The sequence below is a fragment of the Gasterosteus aculeatus genome, chromosome 17 (assembly GCF_964276395.1).
Source record: "Gasterosteus aculeatus chromosome 17, fGasAcu3.hap1.1, whole genome shotgun sequence".
Classification (NCBI taxonomy): Eukaryota; Metazoa; Chordata; class Actinopteri; order Perciformes; family Gasterosteidae; genus Gasterosteus; species Gasterosteus aculeatus.
The window spans coordinates 9,019,849-9,040,244 of NC_135705.1; the positions used below are offsets into that span (position 1 = coordinate 9,019,849).

Consider the following 20,396-nt stretch of genomic DNA (forward strand, 5'->3'; position numbering starts at 1 on the left):
ACCCGATTTGATACGCGACTTCCCTCATGGCAGAATACTTTCGTGTCCTGCTGGAGGATGTTCATGTATGCTGGAGCTTTAATTTTACTTTTTTGTATGAAACTATATTTGAAATATGTATAACAAATACTTTAATTAATATTGAGGCCAATACTTGTGAAGATGATGAAAGGACCAATGGTGCCTCAAACACTGACCGTGTGAATCGCTCTTACTATAAAACTACAAAATGATGCTTTATACAGACATGGAGGACATTACGCCAAAGCTGACAGTGTGACGCTTATGCTGACTGTAACATCTGTCCATTTTGGTAGTGCAATCAAACTCATTATCTTCTGCAGTTGTGAGCGTTGACCTCAGGGTGAATCCACTGCAGCCGCGGTCACGCAAAACCCAGTTGAATCAAACTCATTTCAATTCATTCAAACGCCACATGCTTCATCCTGTTAGGGTCCAACAGTATTCACAACAAGAGCCAATGTAGATATTACTCTTCAGTCAGAAGTATTTTCTCCCATCCTATACAAGCTTTAGTGTATCTGCTGCAGTACTTAGGTCAGTAATACTGCACAGTATCTCCCACAATACCACTCGATTCATGTGCAATGATTGTAGCAGATTAAAAGATTACTATGTTATCCATATGAACATGTAATATCGAGGTCAGCATTTATTTCTTAGATCTGGTGAAACAATAAATTGTACAAATATATGCAAAACAGACCAGAATATAAGTGGAAGAAACAATGGCACAATAATGAATTGAGTATTTCTGGTTAGCTAATTCCTGCCGTATTGCAGAGTGAGAGTGCGGCAGCGGTTAGAGTTGAACCTGCTGTCCCCTGCATCTGCGTCGTCACCTAACTCCCCCCGCTTCCCCCCCAGGTAGACGGAGTTACCTCCGTCACGCCGTTGCATGAGAGCAGTTGGCACAGCTCAAAGCCATGTGAAGGACATTTTGCATCTCAAATCTGAACAACATCAGCTTCTCCCGTGATAGTAAATTGAATGACGGTGTCGCACGGAGTAGCAGTAGAGTGTGTGCCGGGAACCGCAAGGTTGGCGGTGTGAACCCTGGCTGCCGACATGTCCCGTGTCGAAGTGTCCCTGAGCGGGACACCTGACCCCTAATGGTTCCCCGGGCAAAAATGGAAAACCATGGATGCAATGTGAGTCGCTTTGGATAAAAGAGTCTTAGAAAGTCAACATTATGGGCTCTATGTGTTTTTAAATTTTCTTTTTTATTTACTGATTTTGGATTTACCAAACATTTCAGTGATTAATCAAGAGAGGTAGACTTATAGATCATTAATATAAAAAAAAAGACATGTAATATTCCTAATATCGTACTATTCCTGAATACATTTTGGTGGTTTGAGGTGGAAGTTTTCTACCATTGCATTTGCATCACACATTCCTCTCATACAACCAATGCAAGCATCGCAGTTGAGCCTTTCCACTCAAGCCACTACGCCACCTGCTCTATTCCTCCGATACACACAAACAACGTCGCGTCTCCATTTGTATCGGTCACTCACCGGCCTTCCCCTCCTCCTTCTCAGACCTCATGTCCTCCTCGGCACAGGCTCCACTCGGCTCCACTGTCAACTGCGGTGTGAGCTCTCATAGCAGGTGAACAAAAAACACACACATGTATCCGTACAGGCCAGTGCAGTGTGCGCACACACCATTCAAACCAACGCACACAATGCAGCGCCACAGCCGGGCCGCTCCCAGCCCTGCCTGCCTGCCGGGGCTCCACCCAGACGGGTTACCAGGAAGTCGTACCTTGGTAGCCGCAGAGCGACATTTCCTGCTCCTTTCATTCCTCTTAGTGTGCCTCTCTTTCTCTCCCACTCTCCCTTTAGTGACACGCCCACTCCTGATTTTCCTCTTTTCCCACCTGGTGTACAAAACGGGATGAGGGGGGAGGGGGGAATGCAAAGTGCGCACCGGGCCTCAGGTAATACGCCAGGTGAGTCAGTGGAGCTTTCACGCCACCTGATGGCGGAGCGCTAACAAAGGGCGGCGCCGTGCCTTTCGTAGCCTACGCACTCGCTTCCTGAATGTGTATTTGGCCCCAGGAGGAATTTACACTCTTAATAAGCACAAACGCCGCAGAAAATGGATCGTGACAGCAGCGAAGTGATGCAGAGTTTATGCTCCCCAGCCAAAGGGCATTCGCTCTACACGTCGATTGGATTATTAAGAACAGCTCCCCCTTCATATCTTTAACCCAGCAAGGTAAACACACCTGAATAAGGGCAACCTGTGCCGTGTATGACAGGAACTCAGATGTTCAGGCTGGTCCCATTCGCCTGACAGGGCTGTTAAGGCCTCAAAGCCAAAGGAGTGTACACAGAGGAAAACATATGGGGATGCAAAAATAGATCCAGCCTGCAGAGCTTGAGCAGGTTAATAAATGAATGCCGGGACTTTTGGTTTATTAGCACTTGTGTGCCATATCTAGCACACATTTGTAGGCCCAATGTGTGTAAGTTTGAGTGAAAGAGAAAGACGAGTTAAACCTCTTCCACTGAAAGACGTGACAGCCGTTCAGAGCGAGCACGCCATTTGTCCTGCCCGTCAGAGGAGGAGGCTCAGTGTTTCAGCGCCGTCCAGAGATCAGATGTGCCCTAACCACATACTTGTCCCATGAGGCATTGGATCCGTCAATCATACCCGGACACCTCAAGGATCACTGCCAGGCTCATTTCCCTCTGAATGATCCGGGCTGAGACAAAAGACAAGAGACGATGCAGTGGATACGATTAACGCCACTTTTTAAAGCAAATATTTTTCTGCGCCAATCACCTTGGTACGATACCTCCCCAGAAAACAAATTCATAGAATTTAACGCCATCAAATTTGCACCTCTCTGACTCAAGCTGCTTTTAACATGTCTGAGCAGCTGGAGCTTTTACATGAATAAGACATTTTTTGACCTAATGTAGCACTTTAGAATTTCAAGGGCACGCTGCAGCTGCGCTGTCTCTTATTCACCGCATTTCTTTTATCCTGACAGCTCTCCGGTCCGAAATGTTCCACTCTCGAGTGTCCTTATTCTTCGGCTTACCTCCCTGTATCCCTATGTCATTCATTTGCTTTGCTCACATTAAAGCCAGAATGAATTCTTAAAGGCCTTCTCTCTCTACACCTTCCACAATGTTGCCCTCGGCTCTCTCTCTCTCTCTCTCCCTCTCCCTCGCTCTCTCTCCCTCTCTTCGCGGCACACGACAGACCTGTCAGTCCACATTATCAGTGCCGGGGAGTATTGGCACAGAGCTGGGATGGAGCCGCGTTGAGATATTAGCTAGCCTTAAGAGAGAGGAAGAGGGGAAAGAAAGAGGAGGAGGAGGAGGAGGAGGGAGAGTGAAAAGCAGCGATGACCACTGGGGGAGACGGAGAGTGATTGAGTGAGGTCACCACTGCCGCCGCTCATCACTGGCTGAAATGACATGAGGCCTATCTAATAGCCGCTGAGCGGACTGTGCCAGCTTCAAGGGGATAGATGGGAGGAAAAGATTGGAATTGCAATTATTGGGGGAATTAAACTGCAGGCTCTCGGGTTTGGCGTCAGTGTGAGATCAACACTGAATAATGGCGGACACTATGAGATGAGAAAAAGAAATGGACAAAATTACAGATGCGATCAATAGACTTCATGATCAATAGCTTTTGTTGGGAGCGTTACTGCAGGCTGGTCAGTTTGATTACTGCACACGAGGGATTGAGAGGTTATTATCCCGAGCCACACTGGCCTCCTTATAAGAAATGCTATTGGTTATACTGATGACAGCGACGGCCGCGATGCAATAATGTCACGTTATAATGCAACTTACTTTCAGTTAAATCCAAACTATTTGCCAAGTAAAAGTCGATCCAGTCACACGGTCACAATAAGTAAAGCCTGCGGTGAACCGTTCTGGTTCTGGTGTCGTGGTGCCAGCAGCCGTACCTTTGCCCAGCATGCAGTCTGGGGTGCCAAAGTCCATCAGGCTGGATATCTCCGTCGGGTAGCACATGTCCTTCACGGCTGTCTTCCGTCTTTGATGCACCGATGGATCTGGAAGGGAGAGATGTTTAAGAATGACTTCAAATAATCAGATCAGAATGACAACGTCAGATGAATATTAGAGTGAATATGTGAGTGAGTATTTGTTCTCTCATCAGAACTTATTTTCATTCACACCACAGGGTTGTTGTATTATACAAACACTGTGTGGAGCTACAGCAGGACTTATTAAATCAGATGATTCATTCTGACGTGATGCCGATTTCAACACGCACTCCTGAGCTTTCAGACAGGCTGCGAATGCAAATCTGTCCTACAAATCTGTGCATTTGTCATCAGCGCATCAAATTAATAATCAAGCACAAACTGTATTAGTAGTGATTCATACTTGTCTCATTATGTTACAGCGCTTGGCTACATTTTTAGTCCTTTTGGCCACATTTCAGATCACCCCTAAAGGACTTTAGTGATCTCTAGTAACTGAGGTTGTGTGTAGAACAATTTATCTCCTTTTCACTTCAGAAAGAAAATGCATTGAGAGAAAGATAAATCTGATTTAAAATCATCGGGGTTCCTCTGTTCACTGCTTTTCCTCCTTTTGCCTTTGTAAACATTTCACTTCCACGTGTAGAGCATGAAATGACAATGATTATTGGAGGGAGCGATACACGCGCTGAGGCGGTAAATGGTTTCGTAGAGACGATACCGCGGCCAAGCCAAAAGACATTCTGCCGACGTTATGAACCCCTCTGACGTTGTAAATTTCGGGTTTCATACCAGATGAAGGCGTGACAGTACCTCCTGTATATGTGTCAATGCAGCGCTTAAATGAAACTTGTTTTCTCGGTTAACCGACCAACCAACTCGTCCATGAGCGCAGCACTGCCGTCTACTCTCAGGCGCCTTCTGTCTTCACAACCTCAGCCAACCTGCAGCTTTTAACAGTTTCAACTCTATGAACGGTATTTTCTAGACTTCCCTTCCTCCGTCCTCTTCACCCATCGTCAACTGTTTAGGTGTTATTAAACTGACCTTTCCCTTGTTGTTTAATTTGGAGATTGGACAGCGAGGAGGCTTCTTCACCGGCAGTGATGAGAGAGAGAGCGAAAGAGAGCTGCTGGCAGTCAGACAAACTCACAGAGAATCGATTCCAGCACTTAGCTGAAGGTCCTGACGCTTTGTGCAGACTTCCAAACGTACATTTACGTCTCTAACATACAGCCTGTGCTAGGGAGCCACTGTTTAGAAATGTCATCACTCCTAAACGACACGCCTGTTAAATGAGAAAAAGCAGCAATGTGCTGAAATGGCCTCAACATGTTTGAAGACGTGTCACTTTTCTACTTTTCATATGAAAACAATCTATTTTGTGTTCATTTTTTAATCAATTAAGATTTTCCCAAAAAAGACAAAAACATCCTGATCCTGTAATTTCCCTTTTGAGAGATGATTACTGTGTTCTGTTCTTAACAAATACCTGTGAAATAAATAACCTATATGTCCCATTCTGTCAGATGAGAAAATGTATCACAAATGTGTATTTAATAAAAGTAGAGATGGTATTGCTGGCATAATAGCTCACCAGTAAAGCTTGCAAAAGTTGTAACAGTCAGCGATCTTACTTCAAAACACTTTTTGTCAATTTCAGCGTCTCGTCACAGCCTATTTGTTTTAAGTCGATGCATTGCTCTGGATCTGTAAAAGGGAAATACACCAAGTTGCCTGGACTGAGCCGTGGCGTTCCAGCCAATCAGTGACAGTGGGTGTTTGTTCTCATTAGAGGGGAAAGAAAGGGCCGTGGGTGTAGGAGGAACACAGTGGGAGGGACGGTGAGTCTGGAGGAGGGCTATTTGTTTGAGTGTTGAGTTACAAATAACAACTATTTTCTTCCAGAATTTCTGATTCCAGCTTTAAATGGAACCAAGGCACCGTAATGTTATGAACTCATCTCACTGCACACAGACGGTCATGGTAACTGCAGCTTTTGAGCCTGTAATCAGTTATTGTCACCATCGTGCTCATGAAAGGACAATGACAGCATTGAGGGAAGCAAATTTGATTTGAAGACTTTGGAATAGCAGTATGAACATAATGAAACAGAGAGTAGTGCTTGGTACAAAATATCCGGAATAATACATATTAGCATGTAAATTTGGTTGATTGTTATTCTGTTATTTTCTTCCAAAGGAGAAAAACAAAAAAATCCCCTTTACAAATCAGATCCATCTACTGTATCAATAAGCACACCTTTTCATTATTGTTAGACTTAAAGGTGTTCTTAACAAATATTAAAGAGCCTTCCTTTTAGACAATAAGGGACAAACACAACCCTGACAGCATCACAAGGGTAAACTCCCACCAGTTATTAATGAGAACACACTGAGAGTGTGTGATGGAAGACCCATCCGCGGCTGTGGTAGGAAGTCAGAGAGGCTTTCCAAACATCTGACACCACTTCCCTTCTTCGCCAACAGCTGAGGGATGCAGGCAACACGTGCTGCATGGGACAGGGTGAAACGGGGAGACAAACACAGTGCGTATTCAAGCAGTAAGGGGAGGCAACTATCATTGGTGTGCAGACTGCTCACCATTGCCCAACCTCAGACACGCTTTAATTACACTGGCATTCAGTCCGTCACGCAGGCAGCGGACACATTCATTCCCGTATCAGTCATCGCAGAACGGAAAAGGAGGGGAACATGGCCGCCGCGTGAAGTCACAACACCGGGACACTGAGTGCAATAACACAGCGGGGCAAACATGCATTGGTACCACTTACAATCATTAACAACGGTTGGAAACACGCTGTAGTTATCTGTTTGTGTGCGTGTGCACGTGTATGTGTGTGTGTGTTTGTGTAAAGGAGCGGGTTAGCTTTGAGAGGTGATTGGCTATCAGCGCACTTGCAGAACCAAAGGTCACTTTAATGTTCATTGTTTCCACGTACTCTGAATTACTAAAAAGGTTTTTGTCGGGGAAAGAGGGGTTTTGGTGATTGGTGGTTGTGGTGCACATAAAAATACAGCAATTGAAAGCCTTTAAAATGGTTTCAGATGATTGTTTTTGTTAATTGTATATTTTATGTACACAGAAAACGGATATGTATCAGAGCAAAAGTGGTAAGGAAAAGCTTAAGTAACATAGGGACAAAATAAAGGGGAAAGTGACATAATCATAATCCTAAAATGCAAAGCCGTAAAAAATTTAACCATTTTCTGTGTACAGTCATTTTCCCCCATTGGAATCACAATAACTATAATTATTTCCCCTCTGTCTCTCTCTGATTAAATTGGCACATCATAATGTGAGAAAAATTTCAAACAGTGAATACATTAACGAAGCTAAATGATGTGATGCTTTTTTTAGTTCCTAACCTTTGCAAAAAAACAGGAGCCAGAAAATATTGCCTGGCTGCTCGAGCCAATGGGATTACGTTTGCTTGAGATATTTAGTGCTGAATATTTCACAAGGAAGCCTGCTCATCCCCGACCCGCATGCCCACAGGTCGCGTCTGGTTTTATCGGGCAAAGACACACGGAGCTCGTCCAAATCCCAGCGTAAGGATTGCTGACGCGGCACAAAGCATCCCCACTGGTAGGTTTCATTAGCAGCCTTTCACATAGATGGCCATGATGAATTGGATATAAATGTCCTTTATAATAGAGCTAGATATGAAAGCCCAACAGTGTGTAATAACAAAAAATTGAACACTCCATGAACAGAGGCGGTGAATGTGTCAAATAATTCTTTAACAACAGCGGTGAAATACTTTGGGGAGAAGTTAGCTCAGTATTCAACACACTCTTTAAACCCTCAGAAAAGCAACATAGATTTATCCCCTGGGACGGATTAAATGTGAGACTATATTTGAATCCGGCGCTGTCACATCTCTGTTATACATCCCAAACATGCAGCCAAAACACCAAAGCAAAATGCCGCCTCTCTAATATTTTTACTTTGCCTGCAGCTGAAAACTGACTCTGTATTAATCTGTGTATAATCACACTTGACACAATGAATCAATATTCCCCAAGTGCTCACACAGCATCAGCCCTGAAAGGCTGCCGCGAGGCCGCTGTGATCCATCGGCTCTAAACGCTGAAAAAAGGACAATGCCCCCGAGGAAACACGAGGGGGGAAAAAAAGCCCCTTCAGGGACACGTCCATGACGTCAATGAGGAGAGACTGCTTGAGGAAGCGAGTGTCCAGGGTAACCGGTGTCGGTCGAGGTGTGGTGTTGTTCAGTTGCTTAACAGTCAGCTGTTTTGCCGCACTTATTTTTGCGCCAATGATTTCAGTGTCAAAGGACAACGTTGATGAGTGATTTTATGTTGGTGGCGCCCTGAGCGGCAACTCGCAAACCTCCGGGGAGTATTTTTTCGGTTCGGAGTGAGAGATGGGTGATGGGAAAATATATTATGGGATGATGAAATGTCCCACACCTTTGGGGATAATGTTTCAAACCACAGACGGTTGGAATGTTTTATGGCAATTTTGATTTTTCCAACAATGTAAAACAAGCAAATTAGTGATGTGTCACATCCATTTTGCGGCATTAGAATTGAACACATAGCTGTTGTTTGTATATAGGTGCAGGTTATCTTTACGAATGATGAACAATCCGTGTTTCGTCTTTTAAGAAAGAAGCGCAGGGAAATTGAAGTTGTTTTTTAACCTTCCTCCCGACTTACAAAATAAACTGGACCAGTGTTGTGGACTTTATACAGCTTTCTCCCTTTTAAAATACATGTTTGATCACAATAGGACTTCCTTGTAAAATGAAAACAAAAAAAGTATTCCTAGCAGATCAATTCAATTAAGTCACTAATTAAACTATGTGGGAAGAAAATTCAACTCAAAGACTAATTTTCATGTCCATTCTAAGTACACGTGGGAACTTTTGAACTACGAACCTTTGAATCACTAATTCAGCATCCCACATCTGTTCAAAATAATATCAGCATCGCTGAGCTCTGTGTCCTGTGATTAAACTGAGCAATGTCTGAAACCAAAACAGCTGAAGGGCTCAAGAGAGCAGAAAGTACCTGAGTTGATTATTCATAGCGATGCCATCAGGGAAACAAGGTTGAGTGCTGATGTGCATCCTCAGAGTCACGGTGAGATAATGCAGCATCATCCCATATGACTGGTATGAACATCTATTATCACAGTGGGACTGACCTGCTATACAGAAATAGTAAGGGCCTATAGTTAAAGGTTAAACAATCTGTGTACAACCAATCCATCTCGTGCCCTCACACACTCAGGACACACAGAAACACACAGACTTTATGGCACATCTGGTTGATACTGTGGGTCGCAGCCGGTCATTGCAGGGCATCATCTGCCCTGCACTGACCGGACCAGGAAAACTAGATTGGGGCGGATTTAAAGTGAAGATTAAGCAGAAAAAAAACTGCCTGGAAGGAATCCAGCTCTGAAACAACAGAAGAAGAAAAAAATCCTGGCCTTTCCTGGTAAAAGCTGCGATGAGGGCACAGGCAGGCTGGGCCTCTGCTCCTTAATATTGTCCTTGTACACAGGGACATTTGTTTTGCTGATCTCGTTCCTCTTATATTGATTAACGCTCTTTTTACACATGTCGGTGCCGCCACGCTAATCTCAACTGCCTTTTGCACGATCCAAGAGGGAACCAGGAAACATTTATGTCGGACATACCAGGAATTTGATTTGGCGGTTGGTGCATGACAGCAGACAGAACGATAATGGACGACAAGACAGCGGTGCAAGAGGGATAAAATAAAATATAATGTTATGGATTAGTAATATAAGGCCATGGGTTAGTTCAAAAATAAAGGAATAAAAGCTAAAAATAAAAAATGCAGTGAAAGTGACGTGTGCAGTGTGAAAGAAAGTGAAAGTGGGATGTCAGAGTGGGGGACCCGGCTCTCTTGATAAGAAGCTGTTCGTGTGGCGGGAGGTCTCAGTCCTGATGGACCTCAGTCTGCTGCCAGATGGAAGGGGACCCTCTCTCTGGGACAGAGGGTGGATCAGGCATCATCTGCCTTTAGAGAGCTTAAGAGCAGAGATTCTTCTCCCCGGGAAACCTACTCGACTCATCAAGCCAGAACAACACAACGCAGCGGAGTGGTGTGAGAGCTCGCTGCAGGATGTGCGGCATAGTTTCGAAGTGCTGACCAAGAGAGGAGGCTAATGGTGTGAATAACAGAACTACGACTACCGCGTCCACCGGGCCTTGAAAAGCCGGCTATTGGAAGGATGCTGTTCACTCAAGCAGAAAACTGCACTGTCAGCACAACTCAATAGAGCGAAGCTTAACTCGAACCCAGTCGCCAAATCTAGATCCAGTGTCATCGATTCTCAAAGCTGCTATTGTGGTGTGACATATCTTGCTCTTGTTGGAAATAGTGATTGCCTGCTTCGTGACACTTGTGTCTGTTACAGTTGCTAATTGCAGGAGAAAAACTGAGAGTACACACAAAAGCCGCGCTGTGCTCCTGGCATCAAGCGCGGTTATGAAAAAAAGCCACAAGTGCTCTTCTGCTACATTCGACCCGACAACAAAGTTTCTGGCTATCAGTCAAAATGTGATCCCTTCGCTTTGGTAATGATGTTAAAATTGGCCGCACACAATGATGCTGTGAGTCTGAGGCTGTGATGAAATGCATTTATAATGAACTAAACACATCACGGGTCTGTAATCTCATTGACACAATCTTCATGTTAAACATTTATTTTTGCGTAGACCCCTTTTAAATGTAATTAATAAAAATACATGATTTATTTGGTATAAAAACAGCTTGTATTATTATACCAGCAGCAGGGGTAACGAATACATGACCTTCTGATCATTATACAGGATTCGCTGAGGGGAAACCTGCCTTTGGCTCTATTTCACAGTGGAGTATAATGAAATATACTGAATATACTTCACAAAGAAAATACAAAAAGTAAGTATGTAAGTCTGACAGAGAAAACACAACCGTATTGTTGTGGACTTGGATAGTTGCCAAAGCAAAGTATTACCAATGAATGAAATGCTGACCCTAAATCTGCTGACCTCCACAAAGATCAGATATCGGCCCGATACTGACACAAAGAGCTGGATATGGTATTGTTAACATTTGACCAATAGAACACCGTCATTTCATTAAAAGAAATTTAGTATTACACTGTATATCTCTGTATTTACATACTTTACACGGTTAGCTAATGTTTCAGACAGGCCAGATGTTTCCTTCCACATGAAAGAAGGATTGCAGTGACTTCCACACTAGGCACCACCTCGTGCAAACTATTAGCGCTTCTGTTTGGAATGAAAGGTTGAAACCCTGCTTCACATATCTGGGTAACACACTTTGGAGAAAGACCTGGTGCTGACCTGACAACCGTGGCCTAACTGACCTGCCTCACAGCACCTCCTAAATGCTTCTCCGTCTGAAGAGTACGTCCATTATAATAGTTACAAAAATAAAATGACTTGTGTTTATCGTGTCGTGGTGGCTTTGGAAGCACTGCAGTGAATCAAAACTAGTCTGTAGAGGAGGAGGCTTTAGAAATCCTTCACATCCGGTGCAACCCATTCCGCCGTCACTATTCATATTACAAACCTTGTATTACATGATAAGATTTGATTGTGAAAGGACGTATGAGTTTGCAAGATGCATAATGTAAAGTCACACACTGTTATCCTTGGAGGAAGAAATACATCACACAGAATTACACCCCCCTGGTGAGGTGATGAATTACCCATTGAAGTTTAACAGCAACGGTAAAAAAAAAAATCCAGCAAATGAAAAATGACCCGGTAAACTGACTGCTACTCACAGCCAGTGTTACAATGGGTGCTAAAGTCTTTAAGGTCATCGCCTTCGTCTTGAAATACCTTACAGTTCCATAAACCTGAATCAGCTTTTTCGCTCTGCAGCAGAATGAATAATGTCTTGCAGCGCGCACAATATCCAGCAGGGAGTTGACCACTTACTCCTCTCCTACCCCATCAGAGAGCAGCACGTAGATGAGTTGCTGTGAAGCAGAGCATCCGCATTTAAAATCTAATCGCCCTCTCCTCGCTGTCAGCGCTCCAGCCCGAGCCAGACTCTAATTAGAGGGACGCAAGTGCTAATTAGCATCTCAGCTACGTTTTACTAAGTTAACCACAGTGCTTCATGCACCTCAAACACCTAACACACGGCAGCGAGAACACTTCACATCGCAACCAATTACTGAAGATACTCCTACCTGCAGTTTTTATTGTTATTGATAGCGACTTCTATTCAAGGTCGCAGAGTTTGTCGAGAGAAATGATGTCCTCGTTTTCTTCCGTCAGATCTCCCCTTTCATCTTAGATCAATTAAATGTATTTGGACGACAACGTATTGATTGTGTGATGGTAACACTGTGTGCGGCTCTCGTCCACTCTTCTTCCCTTGGAACTAAGCAGTGGTCGTTTGGCAGACAGAAGAGGTTGAAGGAAAGTTGCATATTGCTGCTGGTTGTGAAACATTATTGTAGCCTGAGCTGAAGGTGTCCTCATGGTAGGCTTGTTTGTGGAGATGATGAGAAATATGCATCAGTAGGGTTGTAAAACAGTACATCTATGTTGCATCAAGCAACGCTTCGTTTCTATGTGATATTAAAGTCCCTGCAGACCGATGGTGACTCTGCAGAGGGTGAGAGGATGGACAAACAGCGCGTGATTGACATCTTTACGGCGCAATATGGGCGGATAATTTACACCTTTGTCGTTCTTCGGGCTACGTTGATCGTAGGTGAGTACACCTGCGGTGTGCAAGGCCTTTAAATATTTTGTGTAATTTACTGCAATTCAACGGTACACAGTTTGATATATATTTGAGCAGCATGAAACAATGTTTCAGAAACAAATGGTATTTATCTTTTTTGGAATTTTGGACAGGCCACTTTCCAGGTTCTATTTGTCAGCAAGTGTGTGTACTGTTGTAAAGTATTTAGCATATCATAAATTACATGAAACAAAAACAAATCTCCAAGGAAAGGAGCACCCGCTTTATGTTAGCTAAAGTACCCCAAAACTGTGGAAATAGAAATCTCATAATGGAGAAAGGCCAGCCGCTAAAATGAAGCTGACTTTCACGGTTAGCAGTGGAATGCAAGAAAGAAAGTAATTTACACACCCAGTAAAGGTCATTCGCGAGTGATAAAAATGATAGAAAACTGAAGTAATCCAAAGTGAAACTTTTCCGCCCAAGTTGAAAGTGTTGTTGTCTGATGAAACTGTGTCTTCAGTGGAAGACGGCGGGTCAGGACAACCGTCTGATGCAAGCTAATGTTGAAAGGATTTCTTTCCGATGAATCCATTGTTGGCGATTCAACTACTTCAACATATAATAATTTAACATTTATAAGGTTTAGCACGTGGCCTGTTAAGGTCATTGTGGTCTATGATGTTGGGTGATGAGTCATGCACAGAGCTATTTCTTCCTCACTGATAATTACTGATGGAAAGCAGGGTAAAAAAACCTGATCCCCACATGTCACTTCGGTGATGCCGTAGATCACATGTGCAGACAACAGCCCAGTAGCTCCGTCGTCCACTGAGAGATTAATGCATCTCATTATCTGCAGGAGTTGAAACTGCTGAGAGGAACGGAGGCACTTCTCCTCCTCGCGTCAGTGTGAAGGCTCTTTATTCACCCTGCCTTTTTCCGTGTTGTCGCCAACATTGCGATTGTCCTCTCTTTTCACTGCCCCCGTCTTCCCACATCCTCCTTCATCAATCAACCTCTTCTCCCAAGTTCTAAAATCCCTCAACTCATCAAGTCTTTCTCTCTTAGGATTATTTTCCCATGATTATTAAGATGCCTCTCTTGCTCTTCTTCTGTCCGTCACTGTTTCTCCCCCACGTCTTTTATGCACCATTCTTTTGATCTGCTGGGGAAACCAAGAGAGTCACTGCAGTAATAAGAGCAGGGAGGCTGTGAGACGCCTGAGAGCCATGATGGCTCTTAAACATATAGTCAAACAGCAGGAGCAGAAGGTATGTGAGAAACCTTCTTAACTGGATCTACGAAGATTCATTCCCACGAACCCGTATGACGTAATTCCTTGACGAGACCACTGCAGAGTATCAGAATCAGCATCCTGATCAAATGAGAACAGCAGGTTTTCCCCAGGGAGCGAGTCGGAGGCAACGGAGAGCTTTGTGGTTCCCCCTCTTCTTCCAAAGTTTTGTGTGGTTAATTAACAAACAAACAGTCAGCTCAGGGTCTGGAGGCAGCATTCTGTTTCCTATTTGTACAATATTTGTGTAGGCAGGCCTCCCAAGACACTGCTGAGCATCTGGCCAACCTCATACAACGACCACCTTTTCATTTCACACCGCCGATGAAAGCTTTTATGTCAACACCGGAGATCAATTAAATAGGAAAGTCACTGTGTGAAATGTGTTCCGGGGGAATAAATGTCTGTCTCGCTGCTAGTCCAGTACACTTGTTTCATAATAATTCACATCTTGTTACAAAGATGTACGTTGTAGTTTTGGCCAATAAAAATGATCCTTTTTGCTTCCGATTTACAGTTTCATAATCCCTTTCAGAATCGATTGTCTTTATTTGTGCTCACAGAGATACATTTAGAAAGTTCTACAAGTAAGCAAAGTTGAGAATTTGAATTCACCAAAACAACCAAAAAACTCACATTTCACATTTGACATACAAAATTTATGAAAAATAAACTACAGCATAGAGGGACAATTACGAGATAGCCATTGTCTCTTAAATGTGTTATTTTCTCAATTAGTTAACTAAAACTTCTATTTCATAGCTGGAATGTGATGAACCCTGGAGGTTATAATGTCAGCTAGCAAAAACACATTTTCAATTGTCTCTAAATTTAAACCCTGAAACCGTGGATACAAGTGAATGTTGAAAAATATTTTTACATACTGTACTAAATTTTACAATTTAAACATACTGTTTAGATTAAAGAGCGCAACATTTAAGAATATAGGCTCGCAAATCAGAACTGAGTGATAGAAAATGTAGAAGCAAAAGCAGTAATTCCTCACATTAGAGAAACTTGAGCAAGAGTGTGTTTGGCGTCTTTACTTGATTAAAACAACTTGAGCAACAGGTCAAATAAGAATTGTTGGTGGTGAATTTTCTGCCAATCGATTGATAGTGTCAGCTCGAGCACGAATCCCCTTAAAATATGGATGATTAAAGCTTCTATATCGAACGCAACTCTGAGGTCATTTTTTCAGATGCTAATTCAGAGCTTATTTAACATAGGTCACTTTGAAAAACAAACAACTTGAGAGACCTCGACATCCATTGTTGCTCTTTGGCATGCCGTCCTACCAGCGTTGCTAAGTAACCGTTGTGGCAGCAAACCTTTGGCTCAAGCTTTTATCTTCCGTCTAAATAAAACGTTGGAGCACGTCAGAGAAAGTAGAGCGTACAGCACTCGATGCAAGGTAGTAAAAGTCAAAAGTCTTCATGCATAAATCCTGTACAGAAAGCTCAAGGTCACCGCAAAATTACAACTACTGCACATGCAGTCGGAGCTCTTAAACTTCTTCAGCAAAACAGGGATGGGGAAGAAAACCTTTTATTGCCGTATGCAACTTTCTGTTAAATGATCGCTGAACGACTGTTTTTCAGCATTTCTTACATTCTCTGCCTCAGTTGCGTTGAAATACAAATTTTTTCCTCTTTTTTCAAGGAATCGTTATAAATGCAGGTATTGTATCATCTGTCAGTGGTCCTCTCAACTGTATAGATGGATAGTAAAATACATCATACATACATTTATAACCACATTTACAAAATATCTGCAGAAGCCTTTCAAAAAAACGTTTAAGCTTCTCATGGGAATCTTTCCAACAACTGAGTGCTGAAATAACAAAGGCAGTGGGTTGCTGACCTTTCCTGAATTAACCTTCTTCATCTTCATACCTGATCCTTCCATAGAAATCTCAGAGCAAAACAAAGACTCAACCTAAACATGTTCATATAGAGAATTAAGAATGTCAGGACGAATGCAGAAATAATATATAAAGAAATGTAATATGGTTATTGCTAATTGCTGCATTATTAAGGAGCTGTTGGACCCACAGAAAAAGGGAAGACTCCTGGTTTAATGTGTTGGGACTGCTGCATCATTGCAGCGAGCAGTGCGGCATAATGATTTGCACTCATCCACTTCCTGTTCCCCGATGTGCCGGTCGCCCCCCTGTGACAGACACTTAATTAATTTGAAACGTATCACCCCATCATGTGCGTTCAGCGCATAAGCAAACACACACACACACACACACACACACACACACACACACACACACACACACACTGGCGTATTGCCCCGGCTTCAGTGTGCACTACATAGCAGCTAATGCATGCGCGCCTCTGTGAATTTCCCACCCTGGTATGAAAAGTAATATATCCGGCCGTTACACCGTCCATTTGAGTTCCCAGGGTGTACAGCCGGGCTGCGCCATCTTCTCGGTCCATATCTGTCTTGCCTTTTGTCTTTCAGTCCAAAGTTTACTGCTCTGAGGATCCCGTACTGAATGTGGAATTGGGACAAAGATTACTGTGCGGATAAACCGCCATTCATTTACATCCCCCACCACATGAACTATGTTAAAGCTCATCTTGTACCACCCTAGGATTGGACTTTCCCACCCCCTGCTGGTTTTACAAACCACAAAAGAGCCCTCTGTACCGTCTCTCCCAGCACGGCAGATGGGACCGTCCTCTGAAGGGCCAAAGACCCTGATTCACTGCTGGCTGCTTACAGTCATTCCTAAGCCAGCGCCTCCTGCCTCCAGCTGCGTAATCAGACAGCTGAAGAAGACCGTATTAAAAAGCTTATGGGGTAGTGTCACAGAGACATATGTGAGGCCCCGAACAATCTTGGTGTAATCCTTTGATATCAGCAGTATTAAAGGACCCACTCGTAACACAAAATACGGCAGCAACAATGTCTCCACTTCTTCTGATGCCAGCATGCACTGTTAAACATGGAGATGAGACACTTCAGTTTCTGTAACCCCTGTCGGAGAAATCAAATGACGTCAACATGCTGTCTCCCCTGAGAGTACTTCACCAGCACTGTACAAGAGCGCAAACCAGATAAATCAACAGCATGTGCTCTGAAAACTGTGTACACAGAGGTAGATACTGCATGCCTGTAACCGCTAGACGCACCTTTGTTTTATTCTACAGCGATTTCAAATAGTTATATCTGCATGTATTTAATTCTCTGCATTGGTCATTTGAATTATTTTGCATGTGTTAACACAACTCACGGCGTTTGGAGTGGTTCTTTTTGCAGTCATTAGTGGGGGTAGAGTGGTGGGTCTTATAAATTAACCTGCAGGTGTGCAGCATTTCTTAAGAACCCCGTTTGGTGGATGGGACAGATGCATTCTGGACTTGGTGCAGCACAGCGAGAGCTGGCCGTGTGGATTTTTATCTCAAAGTATGTCATTTTGATCATTTTTTCCTTATGGTTATCCCTTTTTTTCATATCTCAGGTTGAGAAGCTATATTGCTTTTTTTATCATAACATTTAAAATGTAAAAACCAGCTTTGATTACGGATCCGGAGTTTAAATAAATCATCTTGCTTTAGTTTGGTTTGATATTTGGCACATACAATGTCACTGTAGGAACAAAAGTGGAAAAGATAAAGGTCTCCCGCTTTGAAACATTCACAGCACAGACTCACTTTGCAGTTACCATTATAATCATGCACTGCTATTTGCATTCTTTCTGTAACACTTTAAAAAAAAGAATTATTTACAGGCCTTACAGCTGCTTTTAATCCTTGAATCGACAATTCAACATTTCTAAGGCTTCAACAACAACAACAAAAATCCTCAGCCAACTACTTCCAGCCTTCATGTTCAATTTATTCTGCTTTCGGAGCTCACACTTCAGCTGATACCCTGTTATGGTTAATACACTTGGACTGGCACTTATTTCTGTGATGACTTCCACTTCACCTGAGACTCCCCACTCACTTATTATCTAGAGTTCAGTTGAACTCAGTCGACACCTTTCATGACACTTTGAGACCATCTTTCAAAGAACGCTTCCCGTCAGTTTTTTCAGCATGAGCCTTAAAATTCTGACTATTTCTGTTAAAGTGACGATTGCTGTAAACCGCACGTGTTCTTTGTGCAAAACCACACCAAGGCTGTACAAAACAGATATTTTTTGATCGTGGTTTTGCTGCCATCAGAAAATGTTGTTGGATGAAAAAGATATTGTGTCGATTCATTTGGAGTTCTTTATACTTTCCTCAGCACAAGCAACTCAGCATCCATGTGAAATTATTTTCGTAAATGTATTTCTGCCACTGAAATTTAAACTTCAATGTTAGAAGAATTTATCAACATTTTGTGCAGCAATGGCACATTGACGTTAATAAGAAAACGTTGCCTCTTTTAGCCAATACAGACACAGATTCTAATGAAAAAAGTAGTGTCATTTGAGTCTACGCAGAGTCCTGTTAAGCCTGGTTCACAAATTAAGCGTATTTCACAAACAAGCAAGTAAAGAATCTAAACAATCCGGCTTTTGGGTTTGCAGCGGACCCTCTCGATCGACACACAGCCGAGGTCTCTGCCGGCTTCATGAGGACAGACAGGAGTGGTGTCTGGAGGAGAGGACCAATTAGTGCTCCCTTCTACGGCATGTCAGCCGACAGTCTGCCCATCCACGGCCTGATGGAAGAGCCTCTCCAGTCGGCTCATTCCGACCAATTAGGGTCTAGATGTGCATTACCACACACTCATTACCTGTCTCTCAGAGTGCTCTGCTGCGCTTCACGTTCACAGTTCATCAGTTCTTGAGTTTTACCCTTTTATATCATCTCGTCCGTTCGATACCATCTCTTTCTCTAGTTCTCTCACTTTTCATATTTGTGCTCTTTTCCCTTTTGGTCTCTTTCTCTCTCTCTCTCTCTCTCAAATATTTTAACCTACAGAGAATATAATTTGTGGCTGTGAATTATAAGGACATTATTGTTTAAGCACAAAAGCAAGAGAGGTTAAAGAGGAGCGTGTCCATGGAAAATCTGGAAAAACCAAAATGCGCCTACTGGAAACAATGTAGGGATATTTATAGATGCACAGACACTGAGAAATAGTGTAGTTCCTTTTCTGTTTGCATAGAAAACAATAAAACAAAACAGCCAGATGTTGGTCTACAAAGGGCTGAACTGTGGTCGCAGTTATAGTGCGTGTGCGTGTGTGCTTGCGGTGTTACTCAGGCTGTCCAAATGGTTTATCTGTGTGAGATGTATGACATATCTGGAACTATTCAAATTCCCGCACACCCCCTTGCATAACAGGCCACAGACCATGTAACCGTAAACCTCTCAGAAATTAACAGTCATTTGGGAGCACATTTCGACTCTGCGCTGAGATGGCTGGAATTCCCCCTTGACTGTAGTGGCGCTGGGAAAACCAAAAGTACAGCTTAAGGGAACAGGAGAGCTCAACAAAAAAACTGTTTCACTTTCGCACCGGTATGATCATTTCCGTTTCATAATTAGGATCACGGCTAGAGGTCTTTGAAGTGAAACCAGCCTTAATAATTACTGTACCGCTCTTCTGCCCCAGGTACTCGCATACCTTTTCATTTATTCATAAAGGTGGCACAGTGTGGGTAGAAACCATTTAAACCCCCTACTGGGCCTATGTTAACTTGTTTAAAGGTCACAGCAGGACTAATAAGGAAAAGTCTACTAACAGATATTAATGGTCACTGAATACCAGGACTTCTAATTGAGTCCAGATGGAGCAGCCAGTGAGTCATCCAGCAACCAGAACCTGCAGAGGGCCCCGTCGGTCCTGCTGCTCGACATGTTGAGATTTACTTTTTGTTTGTATTGTGTGTAATTGTAGCTTATATCGTTTTTCTTGGGAAATATGCCATATTCTGATCTTGACTTGTGAGCCAGTGACGCCTCTTTTGTCTGGTGGTTTCTCATTCACGCCGATCTATTCACACCGGAAAGGTGTGAACGGTGGCGTCAAGAAGCTAAAGTTTCAGCTACTACTATTTCACAGATGTAGTCAATGGTTACTCTTTAGCGTGGCATCTCAAATACAAGATATTTGATGCTGTTGTAGATTGAAATACCTCAAAGCATAACCATTAATATTTGTGTTAATGATTGAACTAAAAATTGAAGTATGAAAAAATAAAACAATTCAAGACAGACAGGTACCGCGCATAAGTTTATTTTGATGCAAATATTTCTGTGATTTAGCTAGATGCATGTTGGAATTATAACTTTATGCAGTTGGAGTTTTTCATGTAGCCTACGGTTACACAATTACATGTATGGTTCTACATGTGTGCCGGTCAGATTGGGCCTCATGTCTTCCTCAAGCAGAGCGA

General features: G+C 43.0%; 1 protein-coding gene across 2 annotated transcripts in view; it reads right to left on the reverse strand.

Annotated features, from left to right (window-relative positions):
• The window catches only part of kaznb (kazrin, periplakin interacting protein b), a 74,916-nt gene that overhangs the window by 15,112 nt on the left and 39,408 nt on the right, over positions 1–20,396 (reverse strand). For both annotated transcript variants that reach the window (XM_078092027.1, XM_078092026.1), the window contains exon 4: positions 3,962–4,069. In XM_078092027.1, coding sequence (XP_077948153.1) covers positions 3,962–4,069 — 108 coding nt within the window. The remainder of the gene's footprint in view (positions 1–3,961; positions 4,070–20,396) is intronic.